Source organism: Astatotilapia calliptera, chromosome 8, assembly GCF_964374335.1.
Source record: "Astatotilapia calliptera chromosome 8, fAstCal68.1, whole genome shotgun sequence".
In the NCBI taxonomy this organism is placed as follows: domain Eukaryota; kingdom Metazoa; phylum Chordata; class Actinopteri; order Cichliformes; family Cichlidae; genus Astatotilapia; species Astatotilapia calliptera.
The window spans coordinates 23,355,417-23,376,242 of NC_137429.1; the positions used below are offsets into that span (position 1 = coordinate 23,355,417).

General features: G+C 41.4%; 1 protein-coding gene across 10 annotated transcripts in view; it reads right to left on the minus strand.

Moving 5' to 3' along the window:
- cacna1g (calcium channel, voltage-dependent, T type, alpha 1G subunit) overlaps window positions 1–20,826 on the minus strand; it is a 221,697-nt gene that overhangs the window by 169,540 nt on the left and 31,331 nt on the right. For all 10 annotated transcript variants that reach the window (XM_080305605.1, XM_026177284.2, XM_080305606.1 and 7 more), the window contains exon 3: window positions 562–659. In XM_080305605.1, the coding sequence (XP_080161731.1) occupies window positions 562–659 (98 nt within the window). The remainder of the gene's footprint in view (window positions 1–561; window positions 660–20,826) is intronic.

Sequence of the window (20,826 nt, forward strand, 5' to 3'; positions counted from 1 at the left end):
ATTTAGTCACTCTTGGAGCCAGCCTCAAGTGGCCATTGGCGCTTTTCCATGCCGGCTTCATTTTTCAGCCCTGCAGGTTGGTTGGCTGCTTGGTCAAACTATGATATGGTGTCTGTTGCACACATGGGTTCCTGCTTTTGCATGCAATTTAAAAAAAAGAAAAAGAAAGAAAGAAAAAAGAAAAATGCCAAGCGCATTTAAAATTGGACCTGACTGTTTTGGCCCAATGAAAGGAGCGATACTGAGATATCAAAGGAAGCAAAGCAATTAGTGTGCTGAATGTGTTTTTGAATGTTTCCATACTGTCTGTGTGATATTTTTGTCAGAGCACAGCCGCTTGAACCTCACAGACTGGACGATTATCTGTGTTCTCACCCTGCGCTTGCACCGCCACCATCTACTTTTTAATAATAACTGAAATTGGCCTAAAGCTATTCCCAGACTAAAAGTTGGGCAACCTGGCCTGACTTTTAGAAAACAAGGAGAGGAAGCCTAAAATTGCAAAAGGACGGAGTGTATGAGGGTCTGGGATGTGGCTTGTGAGCAGAGATCTACACTCACTTGGCACTCGGTTGATGGCTCTCAGCGGCCTCAGCACACGAACTGTCCTCACTGCTGAAAAGCTGACGTTCTGCAGGTTGAGCGAGTACTCCAGCATCCTGGAACATACAGAAAGAATGGAAGCATGTGTGAATAGAGCTGCGGCAAATGCTGTTGCTGTTTCTGCAGGACGTGCTCGATCACGCTGGGAATTAAAAGAGAAAAATGGGAAAACATTATTATGTAGCCAATTATATTTTGCATGTATTAAACACTTCCCACCCCTCACAGGGCAAGTGGTGATTAATCATCGTAAGGTTCTGAACCACATTTACATTCTTGCTTTTAGACATGGCTGCAATGCATGTGTTCTGGCAAACAATATGCTTTCATTCCAGCGCTCTGTGGACTGCAACTGAAAGTCCAGAAAAGTTTGAAAAACGCACACATGCTTACACACTGACACTGAGACACACACACAGTGCTGTGCCTGTTTGTGCTTGCACATGGAGCAAAGCATCCACGCGATGTTTGCGAGCCTGACAAACACACGGTTATATTTGCATGTACCTTCGCACAATCAGCCTTCAAAGCAGAGAGTGGCATATGTGCATCCCCTTTGAGACGTCAAGAGCGGGTGAATCACTCATCACTGGATGGAGGATATGGCTTCGACAGTACATAAAAGAGCAGCATCAGATCAGTCGGCCTCTTAACCTTGAGACGCCACACACACACTCACATACATGCACACAGGGGCGCGCACACACACACAGACACACACACACACACACTCCGGCAGCTCTTTAGAGGCGCTTTTCTGACTGTGATGGGAGGTTAGAAGGACAACACTTAGGGGAGAGACTGTGGAATGCCTGAAAAAACGTTTTTCTTGTTTTTTGATCAGTGTTTATCGTTATCCCTTCTCACACTCACTGCCTCTGCTTACGTGTGTGTTGGATATGTGTGTGTGAGTGTGTGGACCAGATGCTGAGCACATGTGTTGCTTGAAGGAGCGTGCAGATGAAGGAATTCCCTCCTCGAACTGACTCCAAGTCTGTCTGTCTGACAAATTCGCAACACATGTCGGAGAGGGTGTGTGTGTGTGTGTGTGTGTGTGTGTGTGTGTGTGTGTGTGTGTGTGTGTGTGTGTGTGTGTGCAGCACCTTAAGTGGGAGAAACTCCCTTAATGAACCCATGAATGCCCGCCTTTTACACATTAAGGTGTCCCAGGACAATCCCTTCTTGCTTGTTACACTGGAGCAAAACAAGAATAGCTACTCCTTCCCTCTCTCGTTCTCTCAGACGCACATACTCAATCACAAGTATGCATACACAGAGCTGACAGATGGCTTGCAGGCCGGAGAGAGAAGGTAAATGGGTAAACAGTTAACAGAACAGCATGGAGATGCCCTCCCACAAGCAGCAGAGACATGAGGTTAGCGGTATCTTCCAGTCCCCGGAAACAGGAACCTCAACCTGTGTAATATTCAGTAATAGTTGCTATGGACATTCAGTTTACTTTCATGAAACAGTGACTTAGAAAAGAAAGACATTTGAAAGTACAGAACTGAATCAGCGTAAGGACGGCTTTATGACAAAATATTACACATACTATGGTTGATATATAAGACAACATTATAAGAACACTCAACCTATGTTTCAAATCAGCTCATGAAAGTGCCTCATTTGGCTCTTTTGTCAAGTATAGAAAATTTCCTTAAATAATCTCACTTCATACCAGAAAACAGGAAACAGCATACTGTTAGATTATGGGAAATGTAGGTTTTTCCATAATCACATTTTACATTGTGGGCGACATATAGGGCCCACTTTGATCTTAAATGGGCTGGAGAGGTGATAATGATAAATGTGCAAAGCTACAGAAAAAGTAATGTTAGTTCATTTCCCAGATTGCCTTGGAATTCTAAAATAGTTTTCTTTTAATTTTTTTACTGCAAGCTCACAATAATTTTCCTGTCATTTAATTTTTTATATGTGAGGTATTACTTTGGTTTAGTATGAATGGCAAATGAGAACTTGTTAAAACTTGAAAATACTCTCAAAAAGTCCAAATCTATATTGTCCTTCACATTTCCTGAAGTTGTCTGGACGTATGAGACACCTGGTCTAAAGCAAGAGCAGTAAAAAATATCTGTAAGTGACCCTCACCGTAATATAGACGCACAGGACAATCTCTATACTAAAAAACACGATACTAATGAAGAGGTTAACTAATACAAGAAATAATACAAATTCTTTAATTAAATCAACAGATATTAGTTTATAAGCACCAAAAGACCAAAGATCAACATATTTCATATTTGGAAGAGAGCATGGATTGCTTTGTTTTTAGCAAACAATAGCTAGCTTGGTTGGCAAGATGTGCTAGAATCAGTGCTAACTTTAACAAAAATAACAGCAAAATTCAAATGTTACTGAAAAAAAAAATCTGTAAGTCAAATTAAGAGTGGGAATATCAGAGCAATCAAAGGAGCTTTAGGTGGTTACGTGTGTTGCTCGTCATGCATCGTTTTGTAGCTGACCGTTGATCGTTAGCAGACATTGGAGTCACAAAAGTCTTGTACTTTCACAAAGTCTCTTCTTGTGTTGAAATGTCTTTACTCTGAATTTGTTTTTCTCTTTATCTACAACAGTTATCCGATCTTTAAGTCTGATGTCATTAGCCATGTCCGGGTTCAAACACCACTTCAGGTCCCAAAGTCAAACAAACACTGAGAGTTACAAATTGTCTAAATTATTTCATTTTTAACAAAATGATCAGTGTGGCTGCTTTGCCAGGTGTAACAATTAAGTTTAACATCCAGGCATCCATGAAAACAGAATTTAGGAAATTTAACAGCATTAGAAGTTAGCGGGAAGTTAACTCGCTAGTTTCCACCCAAACATAATATACCACGTTCTTACTGAGAGATTTGAGAAAAAATTGAAACATTCAGCTCTGCTATCACTTCCGACATAAATGAAGACAGAAAACTAAACATCAGTAATGTTTGTAGGGTTACTGAAGTTGGGCTAGCTGGTATATAATGATGTGCTACGTGGTGGCTAGCTACACAGCTATGTTAGCATAACATAAACACAGTGAAGCTGAAGTTAACATGAGGGTTCCCAATGGTTAGTGACAAATGCAATCGCATAGCAGGCTGCTGTAAATGGACCACACTTCAGTCAGGAGAACAAACAACTGAGATAATCCACATTACGAAGTTAGCCATTAATAAAGTCTGTATGGGCTGGGCTGTAGTTACAATGTAAGGTTTTAAAAACCAAGCTTTAAAATGAATAGTGGTAATAAAAACCGAGAGAGGCCGACGGTGATCACGTCGTTTTTGATAGGGGGTTGTTCAGATTAAATAGAACAAAATACAAAGCATTAAACCATGTTAAAAACACAACAGCCTTAATAACACAGACTAGTTTGGACCCGTAAGCAGGGTTCAAACATCATCACTTAAAGACCGGATAATTTCATCTGTTATCATATTTAAGTTGTAGGATATTTCTGTCACATCTAAGATGTAATTCTGCATATACTTCCCTTCCACCAAGGGACTATTTTTCCTTTAATAGTACCAACTGTTTCTATGATGTTCAAATGACATTAACTGAAATCCTACTGTGTGTAGATGCCCATTCATTTTTTGTTTTCTTAATAAATATGAAAAACAGATATAGATGCATTTCAAAGCATCCTCATTTTCATTTGGTGTGTACAGTATTTTCGTAGTACTGTCCATCCCGCAACCAGACAGCGGCTTACATGAGCACAGCAAGGGCAAAAAAGTGAAAGAATCTCACCAGTAGGAGAACATATAATAAATCCAGCATGATCTCAGTTTTGAGCACTGAGGTCCCTGTGGGAAATTTACGGTATCATCATCAGGATGGGAAAACTTATGTTCAAGCGCCACAGACAAGCTATAAATCCCCCAGAGCAACAAATATTAGGGTAATTTTTTTCATCAGACAGATTAACATAAACAAACTTAAAAAGCAGATGATGAATGATGTCTGCTCAAAAATAGACTGTAAAAACACTTGCTGCCCCTGATTAGAGCCAGATGACGGTCGATGTGCTCAGTGAAAACTGACCCATCTCCCCTCATCTGGAATGAAGAAACAGCTGAGGAGAAATGGAGTGTATCAAACAAACGATCTCAACTGCAGGAAGTCGTGTGCTGTTTTGTCAGAGTCCGTGCCAGCGTTGATGATGCTGATAGAGGGCAGGGCGACGGGGAGGAGGACGCAGCCTTGGAGGGAGTTTGCATGAGGCAAATTCCAAACTGAAGCAGATCTACGCAAGAGGGTGAAGTGGAGGACGAAAAACACGAAAAAACGTCTTCTTCTCTTTTTTGTACTCTGTACACACACTGATACGGCGCCCCTGCATATCTTTATATAGATATATCCTCACAAGGACAAACTTGCAGAAATGTGTAATGAAATTCATGTCATTTAAAATAAAGCCACCAAAGACATAAAGTGTGTATATCATTGCACACACGCACATACACACTTCTGGGCGTGATGCCTCTTGGTTTGTCCTCTCTCTTATCGTAAAGGCTGGACGTGTGTGTGTTTGTGCCTGAAGAGCCAGGCACATGAAGGATGGTACACACGCTTTCCAGCAACGCCACCTTCTTAACGGAGCCTGCACACAAATACACCGGACATAATGCCACCCAGAAAGAACTATAATAGGAAAAAGTATGCGAGGCAGCTCAGGAATGTAGGACACTGTAAAATGTTTAACTAGTGCCGTCCTCACCTAACCTTTATCTGTCGCCCTCTATCTTTCCATCTGTCCATCTTCTGTCCACCTCAGTCAGCGTATCCATCTGTCTGATCACAGCCACTGTACTGTGATCAAATTAAGTAGCCACCAGTCTCACGAATAAGGAGTACTCATAGATGAAGCGAATATAAACAGTAGGGAAGAAATCAATGGCCATTTTTAACATGAAAGTCTGCAGGGATTTACTCGCTTTTGGAGCCAGCCTCGAGTGGCCATTGAAGCATTTCGATCCAGGCTTCGTTTTTCAGCCCTGGAGGTTGCTGCTTTGTGAAACTATATTATGGTGTCTGTTGCACACGTCTTTGCATGCATGCAAAGATTTAAAATTGGGCTTGTCTGTTTTGTCAATTTGTTTCTAATGAAGCAATGTTTAAATATCAAACGATCCATGGTATGCATAAGACATTTTTCAATGTTTTTTTCCCCATACTGTCTGTTTGATAGTTTTTCAGAAATCAATAGTGCGAGATATGTAAAAGAACCTCGCTACTGTATATTATTTTATATTTTCCCTGGCCGGCTTTCCAGTGGCGTATTTTTATGCAAATCATGATGGATAGACAGCGAAATGCTGAAAGGAATTGACAAATTTTGATGGAGCCTCCTCGGTTTTCATGCTCGATTTGAGGTTAGGGAGTTTGTTGTATCTGTGAAGGAATTCTGTGATAAATAAGGTTTGAAATAAACTTGCTGAATAACTGATGAGGTTAGCTGGGGAGGATTCAGGCTGCGTAGCACATTGATGAATGACTGGGTATCCAGAAATGGTTTAGGCAAAGTTATCATGACAGTAAAGCATACAGTATGCACACCCACTGCTACACTATCCATTGATCACTGCACAAAGAGAAGCTGATCATGTCTACATTATGTCTGTTATTAGACAAAGCTTTGTAGTGAATTTAAAGTGCACAGAAAGCTCCAGGGCATGTTTAGCCTAGCACAACATAAAGAGTGGCTAATAGAAATGAAATTGCTTTCTAAAGCACTACTGATGTCTCAAATGCATGAATGGAATTTAAACAAATGGGGTCTAGTGACAGTTCTATTACTACATAGTTGCACATTTGAGGGTTAAAACTAGGGTTGCCAACTCCCTGAAAAATAAATAAGGGACACCTCGTGGCCAGGGCCGGGCGACCCAGTTGTCTTCACCCTTCCCAGTGTGGTAGCTCTTTTTTTGTGTGTGAAATTATTTTTTTTAACCATTTGACTTGAAGTTGATTTAAGTAGATGCATATTCTATTCTTTGTGATATGAACACATGTGAAACAAATGATCATTTAGCCATTTATTTTTAGCTCAAAATGACAACATTAACACAGTAAAACAGGTCTCCTTCTTAAACAGAAGCCTGTCATGCTTAACTTTTGAGAATATAAGTAAATCTTTCTTTAAAAGAACTCTGTCCTGCTTAACTTAAAATAATAGAAAATAATAGAAAGAAAATCATTCTTGTAACAGTGCACATTTAGTGCATTTAGTACAATTGGCTTCAGTTGAGGTATTATTTCAGCTTTTCTAATGCTAATCAACTGCTCCTGTTTGTAAACCCGCTTGTTCCCATGATTACGCATCATAACTCATCATCATTATTCATCTATGTATTACTTTTTTGTATTACTCATCTATTTGTTGTAATCATCTATCCTTGCAGTTGTTTATTACACAAAATAAGTTAATATTATCACACTTCTGGCCACATAGCGCTGATATTCACTGCACATGTCCATATTAACTTTTTCCAGCCAGGTGTTTTCCTTTTCCCATTCTTCCCTTTCTCTGAGGGGAACAAACATTGCTGCTCTAATGCTGGGCTTACACTGTGCGGTTTTAGGCCCATTTTGAGCCGATTTTTGAGTCGTGCGACCGTTTTGGTGATCGGACCGATTTTGGCCTTCATCGTGCGTCGTGTAGTATACATGGGGTAACGAGAAGTGATTAACACCTCACGACCAGCTCCCGATCATCAATCGCTCGTGAGGGTCTCACCACAGCTGCTCACACTGCTCACGCGCAAACACGTAAACGTCGGTGAAAAAGATGGACCAGCACGGCTGTGCAGACTGTGATCTGGACACAAGCGATGGAGGCACAACTTGTAGAACTTTGGAAAGCTCATCCGAGCCTTTTTGATGTGGCCTCACAAAATTATCACGACCACAACAACCGTGAAAATAGTTGGATTTACACTGCTGCTCAATCACAGCTGCCTGATCAATGTTTTTCATTAGCAATTTAGCAAAGTTGATGGTGGTGGTGTGTGTGTCTGTGTGAGTGAAAGACAGAGAGAGAGAGAGAGAGAGAGAGAGCGACAGAATTTCTGTTATAACCTTCATTTTTATGGACGCACAGTGTGAGCACTCAGGTCGCATCAGAGCATCGGGACGTATAGTGTGTGAGCTTTATGCTGGGCAGACACTGTGCGATTTTTTCAGTCGCGCGATTCAGCTCCTGCTCAAACTGCACAATTGACTGGCAGGGGTTAGAAGTTCATAGGTCACGATGCAGGTCTCACACTTCGGCATCGAGCCACCTGGGGGGCTCTTCAACTGGTGGGGAAGATTGTCACATCTTGCAGGAGCTTTCCTCTCCTCAGGGGCTCTCTCTGCAGGAGGGGGAGATACAGGAGAGGTGGAGGAAGATCTCAGCCTGGGTGTTTATTGTCTTATGTAGTCTGGAAGATGAGTGGATGGTGGGGTGGGTGCAGTTTTCTCTGTGGTGGGGTTGGGTGGACTGTCCCGGGCTCTGTGGGGCCGGGAGGCGCTGCTGCGCTAGGCCCCGGTCTGGATGGGCCTGGGCCCCCTTTCCCTGGCGGGTCGCGGAGTATGGGGGTGCCTACTGGGGTCAGCGGGGGAGCTGGCCCCAGGGAGGGGTCACTTGCCCCTCCCTTCCTTCCCTCCCCATCTCTAGCTGCCTCCCTCTTCCCACTCCACCACAACCACCCACACATGCAGGGCCTTGGAGTAGGGGTATGTCACCAGGGTGCAGAGGAGGCTACCCCCCCCCGTCCTCTTCTGGCTGCCTCTGCCTCAATTTTATCCCACAACTTAGACATTCACATTACTCACACTCTCATTACACATACATATAGGATCTTGGGGGTGGGCACGATACACGGAATCCAAAGTACCATCAGGGTGTACACCCCACCCCTGGCGTCGTTGCCCACCTCTCAATGTTAAATACACGTAGACATTGAGGGCTAGCAGGAGGGACCATGCGCTTACCTGCTGCTCTCTGGCAGGTAGCTCCATGCCCTCCTGGGTTTTAAATGCACCTTAGAACACACATGCATCAACACTACAATGAGCGGGTTGAGGGAGGTTTGGAGTCTTCTCTCACCCCCGTTCTCTGCGACCTGCTGGAGCGGGGGGGCTAGGAGGAGGAGTTGGCCGTCCGACTGCGGTCTGGAGTGTGGGGCCTCCCTGCTGCTGCGGAGTCGGGGCGGTCTGCCTCCCCCCACCGCAGGGAAAAGGGTAACACCACCTGGGTCTGGGTGCAGTTCCCCCCTCCAGGGGCAAGGGTACCTAGACCCGGTTTGTAGAGTACGCTTGGGGAGTGTGATCGTGTGTACAGCGTCTCTTTATGTCTGTCTCCTCATTGGTTGAGTGTGGAGTAAGTGCATATGAGAGCATGAGGGTGGGAATGGATGTTTGTATATGTGTGTGCCTGTATTTCTGTGTCTATATGTCAGGTTGGGTGTCAGGCGCCACCTCTCTGGGGACATCTTAGGCCCTCCAAGGTTTGGAGGCCTATCTCCCCCTACCACCACTTCCCCTGCCAGTGGCGGACTCCCTCAGACATCGGTGCGTTGGTGGTTCTTTGTGTCCGGGGATGGGCGTCCAGGTACACACCGGCTCACTCCTTGGCGGCCGCTTATCGGGGCCTGGCTGCTGAGTGAGCCCTCATCTGGGACTCTCCTCAGCTCTTTCCGGGACAGAGGCGCGGCTGCCCCTCTGTTGGTCTTCCTTGGTCTCTTCTGTTCTGGGGGCCTCTGGATGTCTGGAGTTTTGATCTCCTCCATACCTGCTTCATACCCTGGAGGACGGGGCTGTGGCCCCCCCACACCCTCTAGCAGATCATTACATGAAGGAACCTTTAAAAAAAAAAAAAAACAAGCGCGTCCATGCTCACAGGTGTACACACGGGTGATCACACCCACAAACTACACCCTTTTTGGCTCCTACCTCAAAGCACACTGTGTTCTGTTGATCTTATGTGCTGCACAATAATGTTTAATATTTAGTATTTACTGTCATATTCCCATATATCATTGTGATGTTGTTTATTCTATTACTCTTGTTCTCTTCTGCTTGTTTTCTTTTTTCTTTCTCAGCAGGTGATCCAGGTGATTGATATATGCATTTTTTTCCCCGCTCATTCTGTTGGTTTTTGTCTTTTGCCCTTCTCCCCCGTCCCTCTTCTCAGCTGTTTCTCTTTCCCTCTTTCTTTCTCCCCTTCTTTCCCCCAGTCAAGTCTGTCCCGTATTCAGTAAGTGAAAATAAAATAAACAATAAAAGGTGAATCAAATGGAGCATTACGGCAAGGCTGGGATGGTCAATTTGGTAAAGTAAATCCGCTGGGCATCTTTCTTTGCCTTTAGACAACAATTCTGATGGCAAAAGAGCCAAACGGGACAGGCGAAAAAAAAAAAAAGGTTTACTGTCGTCCGAGACTTGCACCGCAGTGTCGGCGTTTGTTCCCCTGTTGGCCATGCTTCTTGTTGTGGTCATCTGTTGTCTTCCAGTATTTTCTCCGTAAGCGACCTTTCCTTGACCAATGAGATGAGCGGTAATCTGAATTGTCATACTCGAATTGTCATAAGTGTGCTGTCAGCTCATTGGTCACAAAGCAGGAGAGGGGCTGGGAATTATGTTTTCAAACAAAGCGTTAATTCCATTAAAAGTTATAGACTACTTTTGATTCTCACTGTATTACGGGACAAAGTGCGTCCCTTATTAGCTCAATACGGGACGTGTACTTTTGTTTCTAAATACGGGACGATTCCGTATTTTAAGGGACGGTTGGCAACCCTAGTTAAAACTGAGTGCAATGCTTTTTAATACAAAGCTATTAGCATTGAAAGTCAGGGTCAATTTTCCATGCATGTTTCATCCTGTTTCTAGACTAAGTTGGATATTTTGGAGTCAAAAAATATAGTTTATTTAGCTATGAAGTCACACCCAATATGTAACACCATTTAGGTGATGTTAGATGTTAGTCATTCCTAGTTTTTGTGCTTCCTCTCTGTGAAGATGTTAGCTTCTATTAATGTAGTTTTTTTGTTGTTGTTTTTTCACATTAACAGCTGCCTTTTTAGTGAGTGCCAGCATAACATGGTAGCAGCTAAGTTTACCAACTAGCTGGTGAAAATGGTGGAAACATTAATATATTATTTGCTTAAACTGGTGGAGACTTTTTCATTTATGCTAATGCACGGTATGCTAATGCAATGCAACTGCAAGTACAAAGAGTTTACTAATAAACAAGGCAAAGCCAAAATGTGTAAATTGTACCTTGTGCAACGATGGTAGACATAAATGACAAAAACATATATTAAAGTGATGAATCCATAGATAGATTATAGCTTGGCATAAAGCGCAGGAGAAACTGCTACTGGAACAGCGACCTTCCAAAAACGTCAATGCTAAAAGAAGTATCTTTCATTTCAATATTAATCATAGTGAAGCTACTGATCTATAACATTTGGTGCTTTAGAATAAAACTGGAATAAACTGAATATTTTTCTTCAGAAAATAATGCATTTGAATCTCATTCATTAACACATTAGCATTCAGCTAATAGTTATTGGCAGTTTTGGTGCAAACTGGTGCTTTGACTTTCTACACCACACTGTGTGAACTACACTCACCTTGTTTCCAGGAATAGACTACACTTTCCTGTCATAGTCTGTCATGCCATTTCTTTATATATATTATGAAACAACCGTCATCTGTTGCTTCCTCTGATACTCCTTTAGTCACATATTGTTTGCTTTCTATTCGCCTTCACATCAGTGACAGGCAAGCTGTCACCCTAGATGTCCCACAGCAAATGGATTATGACTGATGGATCGCTCTGAGTGTGTGCTTGTGTGAAAAGGCAACATTTGCATTTCAGGCCACTGCATTCATAACAGTGGGTTATGATTCCGATATTGTCATCTAATAGATGGCAACCTGTCGAGGGTTGCCCACCTCTAACCAGATAAACAGTTAAGAAAATGTATAGCCGTATGGAGTATGATGTTAATGTAAGAGCATGTGGTATCATCAGAAAGAAGTGCAGAGAGGATGACCTGCAGAGAGGAACCACTCTGTAGACAGATGGAGTGTTTTCATGCTGAATCAGACTGAAAACCTTTCATCGATAACACTTTCTTCCATCAACCCACTCTCCTGCTATCTAACCCAAATGTTAACCAACTTACACTTTACAGTCATGGCTGATGACTGAATATCCCCATTTCTCAGATACTGAGGGAAATCTCCTTTTCTTTTTCCCCTCAAGGTTAGGAGATCTTAGTGAGAGAACTGCTTCAGGATAGGTATTAAATATGTTGGTATGTCTAAATTGGAAGTCTAACTTTTAGACTTTCTGCTAATGGAAATGGGATAGGGCTCACTTTAAAAAGGTAGCATGAATGAATAAATATATTACAAAAAAACAGTGCTGTGTTTTTACTGTCGCTCTCTCCAAAAACTGTTTTTATTGTTATATTTTTAATTGAAACTGTGCTCACAAACTGTGACAACAACGCCATCTCGCCTGCATGTAAAACAGCCCAGTTCCGACCTGCTGTTTCCCGATTAAACAAAATCAAAGTGAACAGAGCAATTTTCTTAAGAATTAGTTAATGCCTGAATGCCCTGCCGGAGATTTTTGTCATTATCAAAAAATTACAAGAGTGCTTTTTGTTTTTTTGATCACTGCAGAGCGTCATATCCCGCTGACACCCTCGCCACTTACAGTCCATCATGACCTTTTTATTTAAACTTAGTGAAAATGAAAATGTCACCTGAATGAAGAATCAGGGTTATTCTATGAAACAACATTTGGCTAAACTTTATGAATTCAGTTAATCATGTTGAAAACAGGAGTTGTTTTTATGCACATTTTCAAGTGATTAAACTAAATGGATAAATGAACATAATTTTAAATGTAGGATTTTTCATCAGTGAAAATACAGTGACTGAAGTAAAGTAAAAAAGTAAAGTAAAATTTTATTTATAGCACCTTTCAAGATAAAAATCACAAAGTGCTTCACAGAAGCTAAAACCTAAAAATAAAAATCAACCAAAAGCACGTTTAAAAAGATGAGTTTTTAGCTGTTTTTTAAAACGGACCACGGAGTCCACAGATCTCAGGCTAGAGTCTAGAACCCATGAAAGTCAACAAATGTTGTTTTCTCTCTCTGCATTCATTTATATAAAGTAAAAACTGGAGGATTTGAGCCACTAAGAAAAAGAAACAGTGGTGTGTCAGAATTCTGAGATCAATTCCAGACTTCCGTCTTTTTTCTCAGAATTATTGGGGGAAAAAATCGAAAAGATTCCCCCATTTTCCAACACGTTCTCACTCCCAAAACATAACATTTTGCACTTGGTGACAAATCATCCGTATATTAGGTTTCCGGGCACCTAACACGTCACTATATTACGAGATTGGAAAAATGAGGAAACATGAGAACCGTTTGGAATGAATCTACACATGCACATTTATTTTACTTAAATCACTTTGGAAAACACTACCTAACGTTATTAAAGTGGTGGTTAGGGTTAGGGATAAGGTTAAGGTTAGGGCTGGAATACATGGCTGGAACGTCTATTACCGCGGGACTGTCGTTCGACTGGATTTCATCCACAACCCAGCGCGTAGCATAGAAATATGGAAGGTCACCTTTTGCCTTCCCATGGAACACCTCGGGACGTGACAAATCGTCGGTATATTACGAATCCTCGGGAGTGGGGATGGGCTGTTTTTTCCCAGTGGCCCTAATCCTTCCACAGGACTTAGCCATGGAAGAATACTAAAGTGTTCCTAACTTGGTTAAGTGTTGTGAGGCTTTTTTTCCCCTGATCTATGGAAATAATTCTGTCATCATGCACTTCAGTTGCTTTCTGTTGTCTGAGATCTTAGTGAGAGAACTGCTGCAGGACAGGTATTAAATATGTTGCTCCTGGACGCTCCAGAGTTGGTATGTCTAAATTAAAAGTTTAACTTTTAGACTTTCTGCTAATGGAAATGGGATAGGGCTCACTTTAAAAAGGTAGCATAAATGAATAAATTTATTACAAAAAAGAGTGCTGTGTTTTTACTGTCGCTCTCTCCAAAAACTGTTTTTTATTGTTATATTTTTAATTGTTGTTTTTCGTGCCTTTCAGTTGCTGAGCTGGCGAGTACTTTCAGTCTTTTTAAGATTATCAGATTGTTGATTTGGCCCCTCAAACACACACACATACTCTGCACAAATGCATAATGCACAAATTCAGCTCTGCAAATCAACTCCAGCTTTTTTGTCATGAAATAAAAAAGGAACCTGACCTGACCGTGAAACTGGTTGTCAGACAATTGCTCATTTACTTTAGAGCCTCTAAATATTGTGAAAAGTCTTTGTATTAAAGCTGAAAATCTGCATTTCATGTATTCATTTGCTTGATCTAAATTTTAGATCAAGCAAGATTCTAAAATCTACTGTGGTGATGCACAAAGGGAAAACTGCAGAAATTATGCATAAAAGCATCTTGTTATCATAATAATGTGTCTGTCCAAGATTTCTATCAATTAAAACCTATAATTGCAGCACATCCTTTGGTAGACACTATCTTATTAACTTTTTCTTTCTAAAAATGTCATTGGTCTGTTTTTTAAGTTACAGGCACACAAATCCTGCATGTTGATGTCAGCAAATTCTACAGTTTACAATCTAGTTTTTCACAGCACAAAAGAAAAGTGACGAGCTGCAGCTGTAAACTCTTTCAGTTTGAGTACCGTGAAGTCGTGGTGACAAAATCTAAAGAAAATGTTGTTTATGAGTGTTTACCGAGATGAATGTTTTTGTCTTCAAGCAACATATTTGCCCATTCTGACGAAAATAACCAGAATAATTTTTATAACCACAGTAATTATAATCTTTAATACCTCATGGAGCAACTCTCAACAATGCAATGGCACATCTGGTTTCTAATGTTTATTTTAAGCCTGGACTCACTGCACAGACTTAACACACATAAATGATTGCGCTGCTCTTTATATGACACTTTACACTCTGCCTCACTCAAACATGAAGCAATGATTCTGAATAAAACCTGACATACAAACAAATCAAAGGTTTATTTATTCTAATAATTCATCATTAAAGAACATATGGTTGATATAGACTAACTGTATAACAGTCAAGTGAATTTCATTTGAGCAGATTTCATTAAAGTTAACGTTTTGCATTTGATTTATGTAACAAAATTACATGGTAAAGTTACATGTAATCAAATTACTTAAGGGTTGGATTTTAGAGATAAATATTTTATGCCATCTCAAACATGCACTATGCTCTATTTTATTTATAACCTTTAGCACATTTAAACAACAGAGCTTGACCCAAAGTGCTCTGGAGGATTTTAAAATAAGCTGTATTTTGTTGTGTTAAACGATTATTGTGCAAAATAAAGATCACACTGATTTAGTGGTCATTAAAATGTGTTCAGAATTTGATGATCAATGGTGATTTATCTCATTAATCATGACACATAAGCTGTCTTTATAAAAGTATAGATGTGGGTATTACTGGCCCTGTATTTACTGTGTTGTACTGATGCAGCATCGCACATCAATACAACACACACACCTATGTGCAATTCTAAGCATATTTCATCTTATATATTCAGTTTAACCTTAAACTTACAGTGGGGCAAAAAAGTATTTAGTCAGCCACCGATTGTGCAAGTTCCCCCACTTAAAATGATGACAGAGGTCAGTAATTTGCACCAGAGGTACACTTCAACTGTGAGAGACAGAATGTGAAAAAAAAAATCCATGAATTCACATGGTAGGATTTGTAAAGAATTTATCCGTAAATTGGGGTGGAAAATAAGTATTTGGTCACCTCAAACAAGGAAAATCTCTGGCTCTCACAGTTGAAGTGTACCTCTGGTGCAAATTACTGACCTCTGTCATCATTTTAGGTGGGGGAACTTGCACAATCGGTGGCTGACTAAATACTTTTTTGCCCCACTGTAAATACAAATTTAGCTTCTAGTTTGTTTGTGGATTAAAGAATTACTGGTGCAACCACATCCATGTAGAGAAAACTGAATCACCAGTGCCTCAGAAAATAACAGAACAAGCATATTCATTCATTTATTAAAACCAGTGTCATTTCATGATAATCACCCTTCTTGGCCGCCAAAGCACAACATCATACTGTAAAACATTCAGCGAGTTCACGGTCAGATTGCTCAAGGCTGTTTAGGAAACTGTTTGGTTTTTTTACTCCTCTCTAAGAGCATTTACCTTCTGTGCACAGAGAGGATTTCCCACAAATGACTAATGAAAGCGGATTTAATTTAGGAACATGAGGTGAAACAACAGAGGCCACAGGATCCTCCTCTCCATTAACACAATGTTACTTTGGCTGATAATACGGGGACAGTCTTGCGACCGGATTTATCCCTACAGTACGAAGCAATAAAACAACTCAACCTTTTTCATCTAGTTCTCTTATCTCCATCCCTCCAGCATCCCTCCCCTTACTCCCATTCTCCCTCTTCTCCCTCCCTCTGACTGATAATCTATGGCCGATCTGCTGACCCACATGTAGTGGGAAAATAATCTAGCTAATGGAGGAGAACCCAGGTGGATAAGGACAGTCAGGACAGGAAAATACAGCAGTCTAGTCCTGATGCTGTTAAGCACAAGCTCATAGAAAGATGGAGGAGGGAGAGTCCGGGAGACCTGCTGCTGGACAGCGAACAGTTTGTTTAATGGCCACTATTGTTCATGGATGCCCTTTCTGTGTCTGCTTTTGCTCTCGAACTGTTATATTACACGAAGAGTGCAACATTCAAATGTGCCTTCTGTGCTATACTGTATAGAAAGTGCTATAATGTAACACAAGTTAAATAAGTTTTATGTGCATCTGGAGGTACAGCTGGTGTTGCTCGACTCGACTTAATCAGTCTTGTGTCTCTGGGTTCATTTAAGCTATAAACGAACATAAATCTGTAGATTATGATTTGTAATTTTAGCTGGATTAGGGAGGTGTGCTGGACTTGTGTTTACCAGAAGTGATGGTTAAATAGATCGTTTGGTTTAAGCGCTGTACATGTAACCTTGCTGTGACTGTAGATGTGCCTTGTCCCCACTACAACTAGCCGGATATGCATATCAATCCACAAAATATGTTACAGGAGTAACACCATAAGTGTACGAGTACCACAAGTACAGCATTTTATACGTTTTACTGTGTCTTGTTTCTAGCAATAGACGCATTAGTTTGAAATATGCACACTGGAATTATCTTCTGACATTTTTCCAGCTGTCCTGTGCTGCTGTGGGCAACATCTTCAGCTCTGAACCTCAGCTGCTCCTCTCTGCTGCTGCCGCTGCTCCATCTGCAGGCGCCGCTGCCGTCAAATAACTCCTCTGTACACAGTGGCTCCTAATCAACCTTATTTGACAATTTCTCAACTTCTTCTGAACTGCAGAAGATTCATGAATTTTACATACTCCAAGTCCCAGCATACCATGAAATTCACACCTGATAATGGCAAAAACGTTCTAATCGAGCCGGCCCTCTGAAAGCTGAAGCATTCAAGCTATTTGGCAAAGATTCTCTGAGACGTCTTCATTTATTAGATCACAGCGTGCACTGCATTCGAGGCTAAGTGATGCTTAAGCTGAAATGTGAGGCGGAGAGCTGCTGTTCTTTCCAGTCGAGCTTTCCACTTTAAAGTGTGTGTGTGACGCATTCTGTTCATATTCCATGTAAGAAAAGAATTAAAGGCCTGATTTGTGTAACATTACTGAGGCCTCCATCTCTTTTTCTTCTTCCCCTCTCCACCCTTTGATGCAGGTCCAAACGGTAAAGGTTAGCAGCGTATCTGGCTACAGTAGGTTTTAAGAAGTCTGAATAAAAATAATCGCAGGAAACATGGCAAAAAGCTTTAAAGGGGTATGTTAGACACAGAAAGATTTCATTTCTGGCAATGCTGTGAAGTACTGTGAGCTTCACTTAATGGTATCATGGTTTTTATATTCTTTAAAGTGAGATAAAATTAGCTTAAAATAGCTAGCTTGGAGCATCATATACATGCTTCCTAGCTTATGATTCCTATAAACCCATATGGTCAGCAAACAAACTGGTTCTGTAAGTGGGAATGTGTGTTGGGTTAACTGGTGGTTCTAAGTTGCCTGTCGGTACGAATGTGATTATTTAATAACTGTGAGTGTTAGCCCTCTGATAGCATGAATGCTATCCAGTACGTTTCCTGCCTTTCACCCTGTGACAGCTAGCATAAGTTCCCATACAGTCATGAACTAAAAGAAAAAAGATAAGAAAGATAAATTTGATTTGAATGATAAAATTCTGGTTTGCTGGAAGCTCTAAATAATAATAATCACTAAAGTATTTAACTTGAACAGAACATCATTCAGAATATGAGCTTAAGAAAAGAAGACGCCTTCAAGGCACCAAATAACTGGCAGCAGCACAGCTCCATGAAAGGCTTATTAACTGAAAATTTAAGCATGGGAAATTATTTCACATAAAGGTAGAAATGCCTGTATTCCTCACAGATAGGGATGCTTATTAGTATTTAGGCCAGTGGCTCGCCTACGCTCAGCGGGTCCAGTCGCCCTAACCGTACACACTAAATTTATTGAAATCAAAGCAACGAGGAACGCTTCATTTGTCTGTGCTGAACCCAAAGGTCTGAAGCTGATATCGATTTTCTCAAAAGCAAATGAGCATATTTAAAATTGTAACAAAAAAACTTTATTAAGGTTTAAAAAATGCATCCAGCTTCTTCACCAACTCGCTCACTAATGCTTGTCTTCCTGTTTCACCTTGAGTGTTTTTTATTTTTACTTTTTTGACCTCTTCCAACATCTGTCCCTCCATCGGCCTTTCTCACTTTGTCTCCCTCCAGACATCTTCAGCCACCTCTCTCTGTGCCTCACATCGCCTTCTCTCCTCCATCCTCACGCTCTTTTTTTCGTCAGCTGGATCGGATCCAAAGTGTCATCAATAAATCATAACGAGAAGAAAGCAGTCGATGCTCAGGGAAAAAATGGTTCTCTCTCTTCTCTTCTTTTTAGTGTGAAGTCTGAAATCCAAGAGGATGCTTTAAAGTATTTAAAGCCAGTTAAAGGTGCTCAGCTTGCATTTTAAAGCATCAGCACAGTGATACCTCCATATAATTACCTTTATGGATTGATTGTGGTCAAGATAATGGCTAGTAGACTGCACAATGTTTTCTGAAGTCTACTATTTGAATAAATTTGACTCCTCTGACTTTCATCGGGAGGACAGCGTCTTTTAATTGACTGTAAATGTGGGCTTCTTTTATACTACTCTGCTTAAATGGAACTATTACGCTTTTCCTTATTGTCTCTTAAAACACTGAGGTTACACTATGTGTGAGTGCTTTCAGACTTTATAGTGATTTGAAAGCTCAAATCCTTAATGTGGTCAACTCAGCCACACAGCCACTATTCAGATGTTTTGTTTGTGAGGGGCAGCCTATCAGAGGAGCTTGTGTCAGACAGTGGGATAACATAAATGCTGCCCTGAGGCCATAGATACGATGAATAGGGATTTTCTTAATGATCTGCCAAAGCTCCTCTAGTAGAGTCCATAACCTTGAAATGAACATCTCTTTAAGCCTTGCATATCTAGTCAGAACCAAAGGGGGAGAAAATGTCCAGTCAATCTAAAACTAGCTCAAAAAATACCAGTACAGCTTCTGTCTTTCAACATCTCTGAAGTCGCTCATGACTAATTCTCCACTCTGTTCTGTAGCAGGTAGATGCCGTCACTCCCGTTTGGGCTCAGCTTGCACATACATGAACCCCACAGTGTCATGGTCCGCGGCCCGGCGTCCGGGGTGCTGATGGGATGCCCACGCCCACGGGCGTGGCTGCTAACCCCACACCTGCATCCCATCCCAGGCGATCACCAGGTCGTCTCTCAGCGGTAACGTACATCTGCGGGAAAGCCCTTATGAAAAATCATCCATCTGAACTAACACTGTTTTGCCCTGTGTACTCAGATCACAACTCGGCGTTTTTTTGTGAGCCACCTGCCTGTCCACCTGCCCGCCTGAGATTTGGATCACGATCAGCCCCGCCGCCTCGACCCCTTTTGGAGCCCCCCCCCCCTCTGGTTCACTCTGCCCGGCTATCACCGTAAGACGCATACTCCCCCTTCCCTCGTATGCTGCCATTTTTCCGCACCCCAGTAATCTGTTTCTCCTTTTTTTTTGCAGCCTCCCACAGCCCTGCTCTCGGCGTTCCCTGCGCGACTCACCTCCCCGGTCCTTCGGTGTTTTCTGGTTCCACACGTTGTTTTTTCCGGCTACCCTCACGGGACACCTTTAGTTATAATAAAATTTGGTTTCTTTATTCTCTCCTACCCTGGTGTGTGAGTTCTGCTTCTGGGTCCAGCTTGCGCACGGAACTTTGGTTCATGGCACACAGATTTTATAAAAGCCTTTTTATTAAAATAAATACATAAATTCCACATCCTGCTCTAAATTATATATTGTATGTAACATTACATGTATATATTTATATAACACTCTGCCACCCAAGTTTGCCAGTGATTGTTTTTGCAAGCCTACTCTCATAGATGATGTTAAAGCCTGCCCATACTTTGGGGTTTTCTGAAAGCTTTACTTCTGGTCTCACTGACACAACACATGAAATCCTTCTGATGTTCTGTCAATTTCACCTTGGTTGCACATTATGTAAAGCACAAAAAGTGGCACGATCTGGCCATCTCGCTACAGTCGGACTGGGGACGGTGGTTGGAGATCCCAGCACAACCCAAATTACTGCCATCTCTGTGAGACAGAGTGCTTCTGCTGTCGGTCTGTGACTGAGTGGAGTCAAGTTGGCAACTACATGAAATCTGTCTGTGATTGCTGACAACTGCAAATCCATTGCTGTCTGTTGGAAAGCTATTTGTTTCTGCATACAAAAAAATTCATATTAAGTAGATTTTCACATAAAGCGCTTACATTCAGAGTCCAGGCAGAATGTAGTGACAAATAGTGACATAGTTGCTGCAAGTTAGTAATTATCCTATAAAATCACACAGGAGCTCAGCAATCTCACATTTATAAAAGAAACTAACCAAAATACAACCAGTTTGCAATCGTTTGTGCTCAGGCACAGGCACATTGAGACTGATTGCAGATGCCATGTATTCCAGCCCTAATCCATCCATGCATATATCATTTTTTGGT